Below are 19,425 nucleotides of genomic sequence, written 5' to 3' on the forward strand. Positions count from 1 at the left end.
TCTTAGTCTTTATAAAGTTTTTAATAGAATGATCTGTCCGAGTTTTCTCCGGTTGAGTCGGATTTCAGCCACTTTTCGAATACTTTCATGAATTGTAACTACTTTCAGGAACGTCTGTGATCCTTCCGGAAGTGAATTCATCCACTTTCTAATGTCACCAATCATCTGGGTTTGTTCTACGAAATTTCTTGATTGGAAATGTTCTACTGAAAAATTACACTTTCGTTCATTTTATCTTTTACAGTTCAACTTTGGAGGACACCACATGAAACTTCAAGACATTATGACTTCAAGTAATGCGCGAGAAATTTTACAAACATGAAGCTTATCAGAATTTTCGGGCATCTCCATTACGGGAGCACTTTGTCACAGTTACAATGTTGAAAACTACAACTAAGAAGAACGTTCCTTCTTAATAAATAAAAACGGAGCTGAACCCTGATCAGAAATACAGAAAAGGAAATGGTGTTAAACGTTATTGATAGCAATTCTGTGGATACAAATTTTTACTGCAGCACTACTCTGAGCGATTACATCATAGGTGCAGTGTTGTGACAGCTTAACGATGTTGGAAGGGTGACTTGACTCAAAGCAGACGTCATATTTGCAGTCAAAGTCCCACACGTGACCGAATTTCCCACGGCTGGTTCTAGTAAAGAGGGGAAATTCCAGGCCTGTGAAGTTAGAAATCTCTTTTTCTCTAAAGCTTTCAGTGAAGCCAATGACTTACCTTATCATAATCTTATTATCAGAAGCACAATGTAGTCAAGTTCAAGAAATTGAAGAGGGGTTAATATCAAATCAGCTGTTTTTGCGTGTAGGAAAGGTAGACTATCGCAGAATCAGAGGTGTTAAACTACGATAAAATACTAAGAATTAGGAGCAGTTAGGAAATCAAAGCTGTATGCATTCATGCTTTCTGGATGAACCAAGAAAAAACCCTAACGTGAACAAAAGATATGGATAACAAAAGAAAGGTAAGAAAGGTTGTAGAAAAACGCGAAAACGTTACTTTTCTTCTTATTTTTATTTTTTATACATTAGTTACTGGATGAATAATTCGTCCGTCCGCCATCATGTCCGATTGTTACAGTGAACTATGAGTCCTAGATCAATGTGCTTTAGTCCATACTACTCTCGTCGTGCGATGACTAACCGTTCGCCGTATAGTTCAAAAGCAGACCAGTTTGTCGCGTCATCGGTGATTTGCGCAAGCTCTCGCGCAAGTTCACCGTCCAAGGTCAACACGGAAATAACGGGGAAATTTTGTAGTAATTGGCAGATTGTACAACAAGGATCTCCCCCGAACAATTGTTTCATCGATACCATTTGGTAATTTCAGATATTGCTATTGTGTGGTGCAACGGCGACTACTGCACGTGAGTGATCCACATTTCCATACTGTATTTATATAAGTATAGAAGTATAAGTATAAGTATTTCAAGATCCACATAATGCCAAGGAAATTTTAAAAAATTAACACTACTCAGGTACTCAGAGTGTTCAAATCTCCCTTAGATTCCTACATTAAAAAACTGTATAGTAAAAGATCACATTATTCGTTACATTTGTCTGTTACATTTAGGTGACAGTTAATTCCCTTTTGAAATGAGAGTTACACGATACTTCAAAAATTTCAAAGCATTTTAAGCGTAGATTTTCAAGGGGATTTAATTTGTGATAACCGTGAATATAATATCTGTATATAATAGTTGAACAGCAATGGTATTTTCAGCGCCGCCATGCATGCGATCGCATTTAAAGGCATCACCCCACGAATCTGAGGTGGTGCAGATTTCAGGTGGAGTATTCGTGTACGGGATGGGAGACTACGGAGACGAGGGTGATTCCGTCCATTTCTTCCTAATTGCCGTAAAAAGCGGCCCGGAAGATACTGCGCCAAAACGCCTGGCTTCAGGCGTTTTGGCGCAGTATTTTCCATAGGGAGTTCGACTGGAGCGCGGCAGCCTTGTGAGGCGCCGCATCTTCCGGGCCGTTTTTTACGGCAATTAGGAAGAAACGGACGGAATCACCCCTTCTCCGTAGTCTCCCACCCCGTATACGAATACTCCACCTGAAATCTGCACCACCTCAGATTCGTGGGGTGATGTCTTTAAACTGGACATAGTTTTCCCATAATTGCTAATAGCTTTCCTAGAAGTTCTATTCTAGTTCATGCGCATGACTAGATATATAGGAAAATCAGTTATTTGTGACTGAATACAAGTAATTGTGTTTCCTCTAGATCTAGCCATGCGTGTGTAAGATTGCGACAGAGATTCTTGTACATTCTATAGTTTCTTGTTCCTCAAGTGATCTAAACAGAAAAATCCAAAACCTATAGGTGTGATCATATACCATGACATGTATCCGTCACACGCTCAGACATCGATCAAGCTACAACACATGTTCGTAATTCTGTTAGATGTCCCACAAGTGTTATATTCATGATCATCAACTCAAGTATATATGAACCGTCGTGCCAAATGTCTTCAACCAGTTGACCGCGACCCGTTATCCGCACAGCATGATCATTTTCTGTTTCATTCTGATCTCTCCGCCCTTCGCCTTGCTCCAATCAAAGGCACATCACGTTCATTCGGTGGAAGCCATTTGGCACTAACTAGTCTTTTATATAAAGTTTGATATCTTGAAAAAGTACCGGTTTCTGTGCCGGCGAACGTGGAACTTCTTGCCAAAAAAGTGATCTTTATTTCTTTCTTCTCCTTAACCACATGGGAACTTACACATGTTATATGTTGCTCGGTTAATGTCGGATTTCTTTTATACTTCACCCAAACTTTGCGTTTTTCCTTTCTTCCATTCCTGAGATAATGAAAAAAGATGAAATGAACTCTATGAACAAGATCTCACAAGTGTTTACACCTTGGTGTCATAAGACAACTCATCTTAGAGTATGGCGAAGAAGAACAGCCTCCATCTCAAGAAAATCCTTGCAACCTCGTTGACTGCATTCCAAACACGCGTTGCATCGTCGTCAAAGGCGAGGCGAAATGTATTCCCGTAGATGGTAAATCATTTCATTATGTCAATTACTCCTCATGTGATGGTGATGGGCAGTAATGTGCCTGATTCCGGATTCATGTTACCACAAATACAAACATGGATGCTGGTGACTGACATTCTCACTGGAAATCCGCCCAAATACATCTCTGCTTTTGCGATTTTTCTCGCTCAGCTGCTTACCACACCGCTTCGTTGCTCCTCGCACTGTTTTTTTCGCTTCTTCTTTTAGGATCCCAAATATTTAGGGTATAAAGAGCCCGACTGCGAAACTCCCAAGCCGAAGCCCAGTTGTGCTACTGTTCTCTGCAAGCCTCCCACCACGTGAGCACCTTGAGCAGCTTTCTGCTTCACATTGATTTTGCATCACTTTCGTTCTGAGAACACGCATCCGTCACTAGCACTTGGTTTCTCACATTTCAGTTGCGTTATTCGACCAGTGGACCCAAGATGCGCTGACGATTGCGACGTTGAAGCCGTATGTGTTAATCCTGTCCCCACTCAACAGGCCGCTGCACCAAAAAGTAACAAACTTTCTCGTCCCACGTTCCATTTACATCAATAACTGCACCTTAAGAATCAGTAACATCGAATATTTTCTCAGCTCAAGGGAAATGGAGCGCTCAACCTACCGAAAACTTTTTTTGACTAGTTTGACGGTTGTTTCCCGTGTAGTTTTAGAAATTTTACCTTTTAGTGCTTATTTATAAGACCCCGTATAAGCTCTCTGCTTATGAGTCCACTAAACTAATGTGGGTAATTAAACCAGATCAAATGGCAGCTAGTAATAGTAATTTTTCCATTGCACATCAAACTGACGCATCTTCTTTGCGAACATTTGAATTTTATTGTCTAAATATCAGAAAAATTAAACGTTTAACCATGCAGTTTAATTAGTGGTTTGCAGGAAACCCGAACATTTATAGTAACTTAATTTTGAATTTATGATGCTCTGAAGCTGTTACGTATAACTAAAATCCTTCGATCACCACCAACACAAATTAAAGCACAGCGAAGTTAAAAAATGTTTAGCTCTCACTATCTAAAGCTCGCTGACGCTATCTGCAAATTTTCTTTTGAAAAAATCGGTTGAGCAAACTACTCTCTACTAATAACACCAATACTCCGAATAGGATTCTGGGTTTTTCTAACTAAACTATTTCCTAAAAAGTGCTTATTTTAAAGAGAAGAAAACAGAAATAAAGCAACAGAGCTGATTCTTCCAAATGTAATAGTAAATCGGCCTTTTCGCAAACCAAATATCTTTAAAACCTATTATTCTTTCCTAAATGTAGTCAAAGGGGGCTTTAAAGGTTTACCATAAGTTGCTGTCTTTAGCGCATGATTAACTGACTATGTCTAAAAGGCAGCGTTTCACAATTTTGAGATGGTGCAGAACCCATAGCGAAAGCGGAGAGTTCTGGTAGCAGAGTGCGGAACCCTGGTTCTGCTCATCCATTCCTAATCGTCGTAAAAAAAACGACGTCTACGGCACCGTTTCTTACGACACTTTCAGTTGCGTTGCCCTTTGTGCACGCGCCGCATCCAAATACGAGCGGTCCATTGGTGTCTCCCCACCATCCTACTCACGTGGAATCAATAAACAAGCTACTGAGGGACCAGAACGTGTACCCAGAGGCGCGTTCTGACTTATCTCGTAAGAACTAAAGCGGTTCCCACGTTGTTTTTTACGACGATTAGGGAGAGATGAGTGGAAACCTTCTTTATCTACCACCCGAACTCTACGCTTTCGCTGCAAGTTCCGCAGCACTTTAAAGTCGTATTACGAAGAATATTTCGAAGATGTGATCTAATTAATCAAATTAATTAAAGCAATCTGGAGAGTATGAAAAACGAAAAAAGTTAATCTCAGATTTCTTTGTTTGGCGAAACTTTGACGGCTGCTACACGTTTTCGCAGTACACGTTCTCTGTTCAGCTAAGGATCAAACATTCACAAACGGGCATTAAAAAAAGTCTGCAAAACAGCAATATGAAAGACATTTTAAGTCTATAAAGACAGTGTTTTAACTGAAGTCATGTGTAATACATACTCTAGACAGATATAAACAAAAGCAATGGCTTCATTCTAATGGTGTGCTATAACACGACTAATGCTATACTTTTCAGCGTAACAAATTCAACCGAGAGATTTTACTTTCAAATTGAATGTAAGCAACAAACATCAAGAATTTCTCTGTCTCCACTTTCAAAGCTCCGTCTTTAGAGTAAAAGTAGGTTTAGTAGAAAAAAAACGTTGCTGGCAAGATTACCAACGTACTTAGTACGGTCACAACTGCATGCTCCAGAATTATGTTGCTTCTCAGACGTGATTAGTTCCAAAATTTTTGATTAGAGCAGAAAAAGGAACGATCCCATCAAATATATCCCGCTGTAGTGGTCAAACCAGGTTTGATTGGAGAACTATTGTTAAGTATTTCATGGCCTTTTTACGAAGTTTATTAGTGCATGTGTGAGGTCTGAATTACCCTTACATCTACACAATAATCAAAGTAGTTGAACTATATGTAGTTGTCCTTGCGAGAATTTCCATCTGAAGTTGGAGGACTCAAGAACGGAGCTGGGAATTATCATTCATTTTAAGAGACGTATCCTTCGACGCCACAGACATGCCCACCAAATGAGCAGTACAACACATGTGGAACCGCGTGTGAACCTTCGTGCAGCGTTCCCACACCAGTTAGTGGATGCAGGAATTACTCACCCTAATTCAGCAATGATTCATTATTTGAAGGAAATCTGCACCTTACAATGTGTTGTGGGATGCCAATGCAAACCTGGATTCTACCGTAACTACCAGAAAGTCTGCGTCTCCAACTGCAACGGTTTGTGTGTCTTGTGGAATTTCTGACTATTTCTCCCTAAATTGTCTATTCCTCTTTTTGTAAAAGCAACACCTACCGCTTTCTTTTATGTCACTTTCTTTTACGTTGGCACTTTGCGTTCATTAGGAAAAGAAGGAGATGGCTGCGGAGATAATGAGGAGAGCAAGCGATGTGGAACAGCCTGTGAACCTACTTGTAGCAACCCTAACCCTGTAGGTTGACCTCTCACTTCCTTAGTTGAACACTCTAATTTTTGCATTTTTTTCACTGGACCATGTCCGCTAAGTTCAGGTTTGCACCAAGCAATGCGTTGTCAATGTTTGTCAGTGTAAAAGTGGCTTCATCCGTGATGCGAAGAACAAATGCATCCCAGTGGACAATTGCCCAAAAGGTGTGCAAATCGACAACCCTGCACAAGCACTCTCTAACATTTCAGATCGTATCAAACCTTGCTCGGAGATGAACTGCCCCACGGGAACTGTTTGCGAACTGGGCAGAGTGATTTGTCCATTTGCACCACCATGTTTCACGCGTCCAACCCAATGTGTTCCGAGTGGTTTGTATCCTTCATCACAGTAATTTGTGAGTATGTTCGAGCGACGGCAGAGGACTACATAGAATTATTTTCAACACAGAAGAAAACACTGTGGGAGACCATAAATTTTCTAAAATTCTTAAGCTGTACATAGTTGGCGCTGTATTTATTCAACCAAGTAACGCCTTCGATTGCAGCAGGGCAGAAGAAAGAGGGAGAATGTATCACAAAAGTAATGTCCCTTGCAGCAGACGCGTCGGGCTCACGCAGTAGAGCATACTCAGCACTAAGTAGGGGTCAGACGCAGCGCGTGCCCTTGCTTGATCACGCTCCACAGCCGCTTTACATTATAAATTGTTTTATTGTTCAAAGGCATATGGTCGCGTAATCGGGGAAAACGGCCTGAAGAGAGACACAGCTGCGTTAGCGTTTAAGGAGGACCCTCGCTGGCACCATTCTTCGCTGCATTTCACTACGATCCAAATGCGATCCCGAGCGCAAGCTCAACCGCATCGCTTCGGGCGCAGCCGTTTACGCAGCTACCCCAAGGCCACGTCGCTATGACGACTGTAGTATTACAACCATAGATACTGATAATTAACGTTTTAATTGCAAGACACTTCACTACTAGTGGTTTTGTCTTCTTCAATCCTTATTTCACCGCTTTATTGCTTCCTGCACAGTTTTCTTGAATTTCTCCGTCTAGTCTCAAAACATTTAGGGAATGGCAATGAAACTCCCAAGCCGAAGCCCAGTTGTGCTACTGTTCTCTGCAAGCCTCCCACCACGTGAGCACCTTGAGCAGCTTTCTGCTTCACATTGAGTTTGCATCACTTTCGTTCTGAGAACACGCATCCGTCACTAGCACTTGGTTTCTCACATTTCAGTTGCGTTATTCGACCAGTGGACCCAAGATGCGCTGACGATTGCGACGTTGAAGCCGTATGTGTTAACCCTGTCCCCACTCAACAGGCCGTTGCACCAAAAAGTAACAAACTTTCTCGTCCCACGTTCCATTTACATCAATAACTACACCTTAAGAATCAGTAACATCGAATATTTTCTCAGTTCATTGCGTTTCAAGGGAAATGGAGCGCTCAACCTACCGAAAACTTTTTTTGATCAGTTTAACGGTTGTTCCCGCCTAGAATTTTTAGAATTTCCACCTTTCAGTACACGTTCATAAAACCCTATAGAAGCTCCTGGTTATCAGTTTACTAAACTAATGTGGGTGATTTAACAAAATCTCATCATTGTTAATTTGTGTCCCGTTATCCTTAGACACTCTTACTTGTAATTTCTGGTTCACAAAGATTTCCAATGACACTTGCCAAGATTTACTCAATACTCAATAGTTTGGCCTATTTATTTAATTATTTTAACGTAAGGAAATTAAGTTTTATATGTTCTTCTTCCTACCTTTCCACTACCACGAAACTCCTTTCTGCGTGTTCCTTGCGCAGTGCTCTTGCAGAATACCATCGGCTCTTTTCTGCGCTCATCCTCTGCACATCTTTTCATGTTTTCCTTCTGGAGGATTCGTGTCCACAGCAGGATCTCTTTCCAGCTGAGATCTACTCTTCCAGATGAGCACAAATATTCAAAAGTAGACTGATCGTCTTGATAGATAGAAGAATTGAATTCTTTTTTAACTGCTAGCACGCAAATTATTGGGACAGTTGGACATTTTAGCACAACTAACTTTTAAAAATTTCTAATAAGCAGCATACATTGAAATAAGCTGCGGTTTACTTTCAAAACTATGTCTTTGTAGTGGTAAATTATAGCTAATACGAAAACCTGTCAAAGCCACCACCACAAATAATAACTCCACTTAAGAAAATCTAGTAGTTTTTCAGTGTAAAGAAAGAAAAAAACGATTCAATCGAGTCATTTCGATCTAGGAGCGACCTATCTTTTTGTAAAAGTTGCCAGAAATTTTGCCAGACTTCATATTTTTCCAGAGCAAATTTTTAAGTTTGCTCTGGAAAAACATGATAGGCCTGAATCGTTATCAGCTCCATATATTATCCAACAATTCTTACCGTGTGTAGTTTCCTTACGGGAACTTTCCACCAGTTGATGAATTAAGGAACGGAGCTGGGAATTATCATTCATTTTAAGAGACGTATCCTTCGACGCCACAGACATGCCCACCAAATGAGCAGTACAACACATGTGGAACCGCGTGTGAACCTTCGTGCAGCGTTCCCACACCAGTTAGTGGATGCAGGAATTACTCACCCTAATTCAGCAATGATTCATTATTTGAAGGAAATCTGCACCTTACAATGTGTTGTGGGATGCCAATGCAAACCTGGATTCTACCGTAACTACCAGAAAGTCTGCGTCTCCAACTGCAACGGTTTGTGTGTCTTGTGGAATTTCTGACTATTTCTCCCTAAATTGTCTATTCCTCTTTTTGTAAAAGCAACACCTACCGCTTTCGTTTATGTCACTTTCTTTTACGTTGGCACTTTGCGTTTATTAGGAAAAGAAGGAGCTGGCTGCGGAGATAATGAGGAGAGCAAGCGATGTGGAACAGCCTGCGAGCCTACTTGTAGCAACCCTAACCCTGTAGGTTGACCTCTCACTTCCTTAGTTGAACACTCTAATTTTTGCATTTTTTTCACTGGACCATGTCCGCTAAGTTCAGGTTTGCACCAAGCAGTGCGTTGTCAATGTTTGTCAGTGTAAAAATGGCTTCATCCGTGATGCGGAGAACAAATGCATCCCAGTGGACAATTGCCCAAAAGGTGTGCAAATCGACAACCCTGCACAAGCACTCTCTAACATTTCAGATCGTATCAAACTCTGCTCGGAGATGAACTGCCCGCCGGGAACTGTTTGCGAACTGGGCAGAGTGATTTGTCCATTTGTACCACCATGTTTCACGCGTCCAACCCAATGTGGTCCGAGTGGTTTGTTTCGTTCAGCACAACAGTTTGTGATGGATTTATTGGTGGAAAAATCGAAGAAAACTGAAATATAGCAATCCCCCTTCCCAAGAAAGAAGGATGCATTTTCATAGATTCCAAATTCGTGAATTCAACGTAATATTGTCGGCATCGCATGCTTTTGAGCAAGTTATAGGCCGCCAACGGTTACAGTGCAGAAGGCAGCGGAGGGAACAAACAGAGGAATAGCTTTCGTTGTGACCTAAGCGTTGCACTCACCCAGTTGAACATACTCATCGCTAAATGCAGGTTGCAAAGAGATTTTCTTTGAGATCAATGGGCGAATGAACTTCTAAATCTTCACATAACTACACGCTTATCATTTGTGACCAATGCAACCCGATCGCTAAAAAATGTCATGAGTTCATGATTTACGATGTCAAAACTCGAACAATTTTAGCCACCGGAGAATCCTCGATCACTTGTGCCAACGTTCGATGTCGCGGTGGGACCGTGTGCAAGATGGTTGACGTTGTTTGCAAGAAAGCTCCCTGCCCTCAAAGACCGCAGTGTGTGCCTGATGGTTTGTTTCGGGAAATCATTATTTGATAAAAATGGTGCAAAGCTAGACCTAGTGGCTTTTTGGTTCAGAGCCGTTCAACCCATGCGCTGCTACGACCTGTCCGGTCGGATCCGAATGTCGAGTGAAACAAGTACAATGCATCAGGGCGCCTTGGTATGGCGATCTATTATTATTCCTTTCCGTCAGCAAAAAAAAAAGGATTTGCGATATCTTTTTTACAGTAATCCAATAGCTGAGTGTTACACTCCCCCTCAAAGTGGACAATGTGGCAAATTTGAGACCTATAGGAGTTGTGCAAGTCATTGTGAGCCATCGTGCACAAACAAATCTCCGGTATAATTAAAGGAATTTTCAAAGTTTTGATTCTTCTAAATGCATGTATTTGACTATTCAGATTTGCATTCTCTCATGTGCTCCACCAAAGTGCCAGTGCACTCAAGGATTCTTCCGAAATGCCAGCGGCGAATGTGTCACTGAAGCTGAATGCGACGGTAACAGCGACACCAATCCTTACTCACGCTAACAGCATCACAGCAGATTCATAAGACACCACGATTTTCGAATGATTTATGCAAACTTTTCGAACTTGTTTTGTTGGGATTTCGTTCATTTGTGTTTTTGTGTATTCTGTTATGCACATTTTGTTATCCCCTGTTCAATCAGGTCACCTTTTCAGGCAGCCGTAATGAATTTTCTCTCTTTTCAGTATTTTCAAAGTTTTATCTCTTAAATACCGCCTATATCAACTAGGTGTGAGCTAGTGAACAAGAAAGAAATATTTAATGACAGCTCATTTACATTTTGAGTTGAAGATCTGCTGCGCATTTCTTTCGACAAATTGGCCCGTGCACTCTGCTGTTAAAAATTAAAGTCGTTGTAAAGCAAAAATCATAGTATGTGATTGCCAGTTACAGGGTTCCTAATTAGCATTTTTGCGTGATCGGTCCATGTTTCGAGTAAAATATTGCCGGGGAGAGGGCGGGCCACCCTGTGGCGCCTTTATTTCTTGGAATAAACAACTAAATCAATCGGGGCCCCAAGGCATAAGCAGTGTTTAGTTAGTGTTAGACCAAAGCAATTTTGATTCCCAGATTGACTCCAACAATGGCAGCTATACAGCTTTCGGCGAAACGATAGCTGAGAACTGTGGGGTACTCAACTAATCGGACTGTACTTTAGAGCGCAAAAAACGTTCTCCAATGGCATCCCCATTTGAGAGAGCGATAGTTCACCAACTGGCAGTCACCACTGGAAGTGAATAGCTGAACCAGTCGACCACTGGAACCTTTGCATCAATCTTCGACGATCTATGAGATGTGGGCTAAGACTACTGGGAGGAAAAAAGGGAGATAGAGCTGGAACTAATAATGGTTTACCTTCACCAAAATCTCCAAGCAGACTTACTGGCAGTGATTAGCTAAGTCAGTGCTGTTACTTCCAACAAAGGACCGAATCGCCAGGCATTGCTTCTCCGTAATCCGCATTTGCAGATGAAAAACATTTTTGTGTTCTAAGAACGACATTTGCACACCAAAGCACAGTCCGACTAGAGCAGTGTTGAGTTCCTTAAGTTAGTAGTGTTGAGTCAAGTGCTAGGAGATAATGAAGCCTTTTGGGACGTGTCAGCTCGTTCAAATCCAATTCAGAACGGTTTAAAGGCATCACTCCACGAATCTGAGGTGGTACGGATTTCAGGTGGAGTATTATTATATGGGATGGGAGACTATGGAGAGGGGGGTGATTCCGTCCATTTCTTCCTAATTCTCGTAAAAAGCGGCCCGGAAGATACGGCTTCAGGCGTTCTGGCGCACTATTTTCTACAAGGAGTTCGACTAGAGCGCGCCAGCCTTGTGTGGTGCCGTATCTTCCGGGCCGTTTTTTTCGGCAATTAGGAAGAAATGAACGGAATCACCCCCCCCCCTCTCTCTCTCTCTCCATAGTCTCCCATCCCGTATACGAATACTCCACCTGAAAACTGCACCACCTCAGATTCGTGGGGTGATGTCCTTAACTGAGCGTACTATAAAATGGCATGCAGGCTCCGGCCCGCAGCAGACAATCCAGTGTTTTGATCCTCTGGAAGTTTGGTGTAGTCGTTTCAAAATAACCTGAAGCTTGCTGCAGTCGAGTGCGCTGGAAGCGGGGCGGTGGAGCGAACGGATGGGATCGAGGAGTGACCATTTACTTCAATTGGGCCGCACTGGTGAATGCAGCCAGCTAGGTCCCACTTTGATCTCAACTGCTTGTGTTGTTCATGCGACTGTACCAAACTTCAAGTCGTGTTGACTCGGCTAGAGCAATTCATCGACCCGCAGGGATTTGAGCCTTGCTTTGCTGTGTTAAATTCAGCGTATCACAAAATTTACGTAGTGTGGGAGCCTCATGGAGAATATACAGTTCGCATTGTGAACCACGAATATAAGCGCTAGCCTCGCTCAACTTCTTCTCATCGTTCTTCGAAACGGTGTGGTAACGGCGTTTGTTCCTGTGGGGTACGTGAAAAAGCTCCACATTCGTGCATGCTCCGCGTTCACGAATGAGCTTTCGAAGATCAATAAGGTCTTCTCACCAGCCTATTCAAATAAAACCAATCAATCGGTTGCTGAGAGGACGGGAGCCCATCAAAGGGTGGCGCTACCTCGTAGGGAAAACACCGTTTCCACGCCATTTTTTCAGGACGATGAGGGGATGGTGAGCGCGCAGCGCATCGTATTCGTCCAGCACTGCAATGACGACATCAATTTTCTCTGCACTTCGTGATAATTCTGTTGCAGTTCTGTCACTTATGTGGGTGGTACTTCGACATACGGTTCCACTCTGCTTTCGTTTGACAGGATAGATAGCTATCGTGACATCCAGGGGATTCTTTACCTGCGCGCACGCTTCCTGAGCAGAACAGTCCTCCGCCTGCATACGTGGGCACAACAAACTCTGAGGACAGCGATATTTAGCACTACTCGCACCAGTTTTTATTCTCCATCAACTCACTTTTCCACTATAAAATCCTGAACGTCTACTAATTTTTCACTACCAGATTGCCAGATTTTGGGAATCACAACCTTTATTTCACAGATTCAGAGGTGACTTGCGAAAACGTTCGCTGTCGTTCCGAGACCGAATGCCAGATGGTGATCACTAGTGGATGTGCTCTTACCGGATATTGCTCGGCGCAACCCGAATGTGTCCTGAAGAGTATGCGCAACCCATTTTTCACATGCATTCTTTCAGAATTTTGAAATCATCTCTTCAGATCTGATTAACACCTGCGCTAGCGTATTATGCGAACCGCAGTACGACTGTAAACTCATGCAAACTAATTGTTCCTCATCACCGTGCAATCCTGTCCCTCGATGTTTACCAAGAAGTGAGGGAAAATCCTCAGCCATTTGTAAAGTTTCAAGGAGATAGGATATTGATTGGGTACTTATCTTTGAAGATGTCTTGTATAAAACAACGACTTCGCCTATCGAGCGTGATCCTGACAATAGACAAACAACAGCTGCGGATTATGTTTACCCAGGTATTTTTTAAAGTTGTTGGTAAAGGTCTGAAGTTCAGCACTGTTTTTCTTCTCTTTTGTTTCTGCTGGCTATTCAAAAAGAAGCAGCAAAGTTATGACAACCTTTATTCCTGTACTCCAAGAACACCATGCTAGCTAGGAACATTTTCTTCCGCCTCATTTTCGTCGCTCTTCTTCGCCTTTCTTCGGTATTCCTTCTCCCTTGTCGTAAATTGCTTAATAATTTTCATTTACTTCTAAAGTGCTTACATTTTTTAACGGATGACGTAGAAATAGAGGTCATCTTTAGAAGTGTTAACAAAAGTTTGATTACCGTTATTGCAAGAATTAATTTATGTCTACTATCCTCCCAAGAAAATTGAATATTGCATAAAAATTCTAGATGAACGTTGTTAATGTAAATCATTTTATCATTTTCCAGAAGAAGATTGTGGAACGAATGAAGAGTACAACGAGTGCATCCCGAGTTGTCAGATTACATGCAGAGGTCGAAAAGAGGCAGGGATTCTTTTTTATTTCTTTGTGTTAATCTTATGGAATCTGTTATCTTCAAGAGCTACGCATATTTACTATAACATTCCCAACATTGCGTTCCGCTGTTCACGCAAATAAAGGAGAATTATGAATTAAAATTGCCTGATTCTGACTGTAATTGTGTACTTATCAATAAGTTTCAATACCTCCAACGACGGCAAAAATTGTTTTATGTTGGAATTCTGAGGGGATAGTGCTCTCATTCTCAGAATTCAACAAAAAAGGTTCCTTTCAGTGCTCATTCGAATTTACTGCCAATCACTGCGTTGGAGGTTGTGTGTGTCAAGAGGGTTACCGACGTAACGCATATGGCAACTGTGTGAAGCCGAAATACTGTTACCAAGGTACGCCCCATAGTTGGTCCTATATGGGCTCCGGAACTCTTCACATGACTGCTTTATTTCTTACAGCTCCTGGATGTCACACCAACGAGAAATGGACCTCATGCGCTACGTGTGAGAAAAAGTGCAATAAAACAACTGATGTGAGTACAATACTCAGTTTATGACTGGTTCATTTTCTGGTGAAAAATATGTTGATGGACTTGGGATGACGATATGCTCTTACGCACATTTCGTAAGCTTCTGTCAACTCACTACTGCGATGATGATACGGCAAAGTTTGTCAGTTGAACAATAATGCGCCTACGGATGCGTTTACAAACTTATTTACAGCCAAAATTCGTAAACAGAACCTTCAATCGCAAATGTTAAAATGTTTCAGGACTGTCCAATTTGTTATTCTGGCTGTGAGTGCGACGAAGGATACGCACGCAACGGAAACGACACGTGCGTTCGTGCTGAGAACTGTGTGTAGAAACAACGGTTGACTTTTGATAAACGCTTGAGGCAACTTCTTCAATGATGATAAAGAAACGGGGTAACAGAAGTCTGGTTTGAAGCAGCTGGAAGCTAAATGGACGTTTTGTTTATTTTCTCACAAATACGTCTTTGTGGGAACAGAAGTCGTGAAGTCTGCATCAAACAGCTATCACACGTTTTATGTCAAAAAATGGTGACCTACTTGACTTAATCGGCCGGCTGATGACATCGCCTGACACGATTACTCTCATCTCCGCCGAGGTGTTGAATCCTTGAACATAGATAGCTCTGCCTAACCTTCTCGGTCTTCTGCGAGGACTTGCACGGGATCAATCCATTCGTCGATATCAGTGGTTCTTAAAATCATTCACAACTATAACCCAACCAAACGAATTCATATACTTTCTACCTACTCACTCTTACTTTACGCTGGCAAAAATTCGGCCATTACAACCACTAGCTACACTCGTTCTCCTCAGAAACAAAAAATGTAAAGAATTCGAAGGAAGCGCATTGTGTCTGTGTTAGGAAAACGCTTGTTGCGTCTAAAGCACTGAAACACGTGACGACTAAACAACAAACGTTCGCAGCACAATTCCTAAGGTTAATATTTTCAATTCGTGAATTTATAGAGAGAAATCACAGAGAAATATAAAATCTTATAATTGCAAAATGAACGAAATATAACAAACTTTGGGTGAGTAATGCGCAAACTCCGTACAAACATGAAACGTGTTACTCCTACCAAATTTTCCGCATCGTCGAAGCCAATGTTCCCAATAGAATGCACGACACAAATATACAACTACCAATGTACTTCTCGAACAATATATTCATGCCAAAGGTCTAATATCCTTGGTGGTGCGGGACTCCGCCTAGCCCCATGACATTGTAGCTATGTACAGTTACAGAGTACGTTCTTCTAGAAAATTTCTATTGGTAGGTTTCAAGATAGAGGTTGCGCACGCGAATCTATTGCTGTCGAGATATTATAGTAGACATCAAATTAAAGCGAGATACTAGAAAAAAAAGTAAAAAATATGCGCCCGTGTTCTTTCCGTCTTCCATCGGAGAATTAGTGATTTACGTGTAAGTGTGGAATCATATGCACCTCTTCAGAAAATAGTTCCGCATATTATAACGGTTTCCGACTGTCTAAACTCGCCGGAAAATAAAGTTAACATTTTAATCACAGAAGAAATTCTACGTTTTTTCACTGACCATAATTCCAATTTGCAACTCTTTTTTCGGGTCGGGAAACATTGCATCAAAAATAACATGATACAGTGGACGACGCCTACAGACACCTCTGTGAGATGTGATAGTCGGAACAGAGGCTCTGATCCTCTTAGCTATGGAGAATCGGTGAAGCGGACCTTTCACAAAACACATGATACCTCATGCAGAAGTATTTTTTAAAGCGAGCATTTACAACGAGAAGTAACTTGACTATGAGGAATAGACAAAGGCCTTCTCATTTGTTCTAAACGTGAGAAGCAGTAGTAAAGAAGTAGTAGTTCATAGCAGCTGCATACCGTGGTAAAGCAAAAGGCCTGGAATATGAAGAAATTGCAAGACAGCGTTATCCTTTTCGTGAGTGGATGTGTAGCGCTTATTAGCCATGAAAAAGGAGCGTAACACTGCTCGAGGATGATGGGTAAAGGCCAAAGTAATCGCTGAACGTCACAGCATTCGTCGCAAAGGAAAGCCAACGTGAATAGAAGATTACCACAGATTATTACCCAGAGAGAAAACTGAAGGGCATCAGGACGCAAACAGTTCATTGGTATACGTCGCCAGAAAACTCTGCTCTGAAATAGAATTTGAATTTAAAACTGTGTAAAATATGCTGCGGTGTAGTCATGATACCCTCCTTTTATACTCCATTGCTTGACATTAATCAAACAAACCGATAACATCATAAATGAGCTTTTCAGCCTTTTTCGTTCAAAACGTGCACAAATGTGACAAGAGAAACTTCCAATTTTTATTTTGAAGTATCCCAAGTATATTGTACGACAATAAATTTGTTCTTCTGAGCACACTTCTCACGAAATTGGAAGCCTGATGGGAAATAGAGAGTTTAGGGTGTAAATTACGGATATGGGCATGGTCTCGTTCAGTTTCCCCCAGTCGTTCTGAAAAATTGCCTGGAAAACAGCATTCGTACCTATGATTTAAGCTGGAACGCGCCATTCCTATGCCCGCGCCGCATCCGTGTGCTAGCGGCCGAGAAGCAATGAGATCTCCTTGGCCGCCTCTTCAAGCAAAATCAACGAATGGGCTGCTGAGGGAACCGAGAGTGTACAAGGATTTTTTGGGCGACAATTGTAGGACTACATCGTCGAACGATATCCCAAAAACAGATAACAGAACGCATCAAACATCCGCTAACTCTTCATGGAGCTGTTCAAACGTTCTCGGGTCTTCGAAGTTCGGCATACCTCTCTTTATCTTTTCTATCAATATAGTAATGAGGTTTTTAAAAGGAATCTCCGTTGAGCTGACATTGCGGCCTTTTTCTGGGCTTCAGAGACTTAAAGGCATCATCCCGCGAATCTGAGGTGGTGCAGATTTCAAGTGGAGTATTCATATACAGGATGGGAGACTATGAAGAGGGGGGTGATTCCGTCCATTTCTTCCTAATTGCCGTAAGAAACGGCCCGGAAGATGCGGCGTGTGCGCAAGGCTGGCGCGCTCCAGTCGAATTCCCTGTAGAAAATAGTGCGCCAGAACGACTGAAGCCTTATCTTCCGGGCCGTTTTTTACGGCAATTAGGAAGAAATGGACGGAATCACCCCCCTCTCCATTGTCTCCCATCCGTATACGAATACTCCACCCGAAATCCGTCTCACCTCAGATTCGTGGGGTGATGCCTTTAAATAGAGGTTGACTGGAACAATCTCATGTGTATTCTGTCCAGAACCACATCTTTGGTCGATGTTGCAATAATCGTTCAGAGCAGCGAAACAAGATTTGTGTACGACTAAACTAGTCTTACGGTGTGTTCCACCGAATGTACGATTACTGGTAACACGATCTGTCGCTCTCCAAGGCACTAACGAATGGGTAGTGCTACGTACCCGCGACGATTTGACATTTGATCTGCGAGCGCAACATTTCAGGGAGTTATGGGTCGAAAAGCGATGCAGGTGACAAGAACTCATTACTTTTCCATCTAAAAGCATCGATTCCTATTATTCATCGAAAGGTTTCTTATAAGAATCCAAAACGCCTCCAATGTCTTTCTTGCCGATATTTCTGTTTCGTGAGTAAGTATTGAAAAACAATGGGGAAAATAAGATCTTTATTAGAGAACCTTAGGCGTAATAATTGTGGTGTAGGTGTAGTTTAGTTCTGCTTGGATGTAGCTTTTATAGTAACTGAATGAATGGTAACCACTCATCTCTAGCAGTCCCCGTCACTGTAGTCCCGTTAGGGTTACTCAGTGCTGAAGCTGAGAAGGTCTCAATGAATCCGAACACCTCAAAAAAAGAAACAGGCTAATGGTAAGTGTAATTGCTGGAAATGCAATATGTTTGTTTTTGTAGCAATCAGTAGCTGAACTTCCGTGGTTGCGCAGCACAGTGCACTTGACCTTCGGTTGCAACTTTGCAGTATACCGAGGATCCATTTCCGCATGCCTCGGAGACCCAGATAGTACTTTGATCTTTAGCTCATATCAACGAGAAATGGGAAGACGTTTGTCTCCCTCTTCAGTTTTTCCTTAGATGTGCCTAAAGGCTGCGTATCACGAGTTTCACGTGGTGCTGAAACCACATATACCAGAGTTGATGCATCCCACGCTGTTTTTTACGACGGGCAAAACGAGCGGAGCCACACTGGCTTCCACAATCAACAAGCCGAACCTTAGGCTCTTGTTTGTGGTTTCCGCACCATGCCAAAAACGTGACACACTGTCTTTAAGGACGATGTTCAAGTTCTTGACGATGAACCAGAACAGTCCACTCTGAAAAGGAGCAAAATTGGAAGTGATCAAAGCTCGAATTTGGATCCAACGCTTCCTCGTGATGCTCTATAAGAAGATGTCAGCGAGAGGTTCCTGAATTAGAAAGTTCGGAGGAATCCTGGTGCTAATATCACGATCATCACCAAATTCTTTCAAGGGCAACCGATGATAATAAAAGTTTTTCAATTCACTTATTTTTTAGCAAATTTCTCCGTAATTTTACCACTATTTAGCATCTAATCAGATGTTTCAATTCTGTGCATCGTTTGTCCTCCCGTTTACTCCCAGTTCTAGAAAATCTGAATGCAGAATTCACATTGTTTTTCTCTTCTCGTGCACATGTCGTTTAAGAAGGGCCAGAAGGACATTTTTTAATTGACTGTCCCAGCTTAACAAGGAAGCCTGGAAAAGGAACTTTGGAAAAAAATAAACAAGAGTTTCGAAAAAAATAAACAAGAAAAATGCAAACCACACCCTATGAAACGCCTAAACGGACATGAATGATGGCTACAGCGCTGCAAAAAAAAAAACGAGAACAGAGGAAAAGTGGGAGTTGTTTTGGTTTCGTTTCTTCCAATGTTCCCCAATTGTTTTTCATGGATGTCTTGCGATGCCTAAGTTGGATGGATTATTCAACAGATTTCCTTCGTGCATTTCCACTGAACTTTCATGCAATTGGTCGACAAGTCCTTGCAA

At 41.9% G+C, this 19,425-nt stretch overlaps 1 protein-coding gene across 4 annotated transcripts; it reads left to right on the top strand.

Moving 5' to 3' along the window:
- Positions 1 to 1,821: 1,821 nt before the first annotated feature.
- Positions 1,822 to 18,801, top strand: RB195_014915 (uncharacterized protein; the record flags this gene model as incomplete). 4 transcript variants are annotated; one of them, XM_064205381.1, is made up of 26 exons in its annotated part: positions 1,822 to 1,843; positions 2,915 to 3,031; positions 3,273 to 3,348; positions 3,448 to 3,548; positions 5,629 to 5,723; positions 5,779 to 5,869; positions 5,996 to 6,081; positions 6,161 to 6,260; positions 7,126 to 7,192; positions 7,292 to 7,392; positions 8,529 to 8,623; positions 8,679 to 8,769; positions 8,896 to 8,981; positions 9,061 to 9,160; positions 9,206 to 9,325; positions 9,762 to 9,884; positions 9,953 to 10,037; positions 10,106 to 10,217; positions 10,279 to 10,375; positions 12,963 to 13,076; positions 13,135 to 13,248; positions 13,321 to 13,404; positions 13,826 to 13,902; positions 14,174 to 14,282; positions 14,349 to 14,422; positions 18,688 to 18,801. In XM_064205381.1, the coding sequence occupies 26 exons, from the start codon at positions 1,822 to 1,824 to the stop codon at positions 18,799 to 18,801; spliced, it is 2,451 nt and encodes an 816-aa protein (XP_064061262.1). The 4 variants fall into 4 exon arrangements, with proteins under 4 accessions (XP_064061262.1, XP_064061263.1, XP_064061264.1 ...); XM_064205383.1 differs by lacking the exons at positions 1,822 to 1,843; positions 12,963 to 13,076; positions 13,135 to 13,248; ... (3 more) ...; positions 14,349 to 14,422; positions 18,688 to 18,801 and adding an exon at positions 2,470 to 2,602 and having other exon boundaries at positions 10,279 to 10,407; XM_064205382.1 differs by lacking the exons at positions 1,822 to 1,843; positions 9,206 to 9,325; positions 12,963 to 13,076; ... (4 more) ...; positions 14,349 to 14,422; positions 18,688 to 18,801 and adding an exon at positions 2,470 to 2,602 and having other exon boundaries at positions 10,279 to 10,407.
- Between the last annotated feature and the right edge of the window lie 624 nt (positions 18,802 to 19,425).

The sequence above is a fragment of the Necator americanus genome, chromosome V, assembly GCF_031761385.1.
Source record: "Necator americanus strain Aroian chromosome V, whole genome shotgun sequence".
NCBI classification, from domain to species: domain Eukaryota; kingdom Metazoa; phylum Nematoda; class Chromadorea; order Rhabditida; family Ancylostomatidae; genus Necator; species Necator americanus.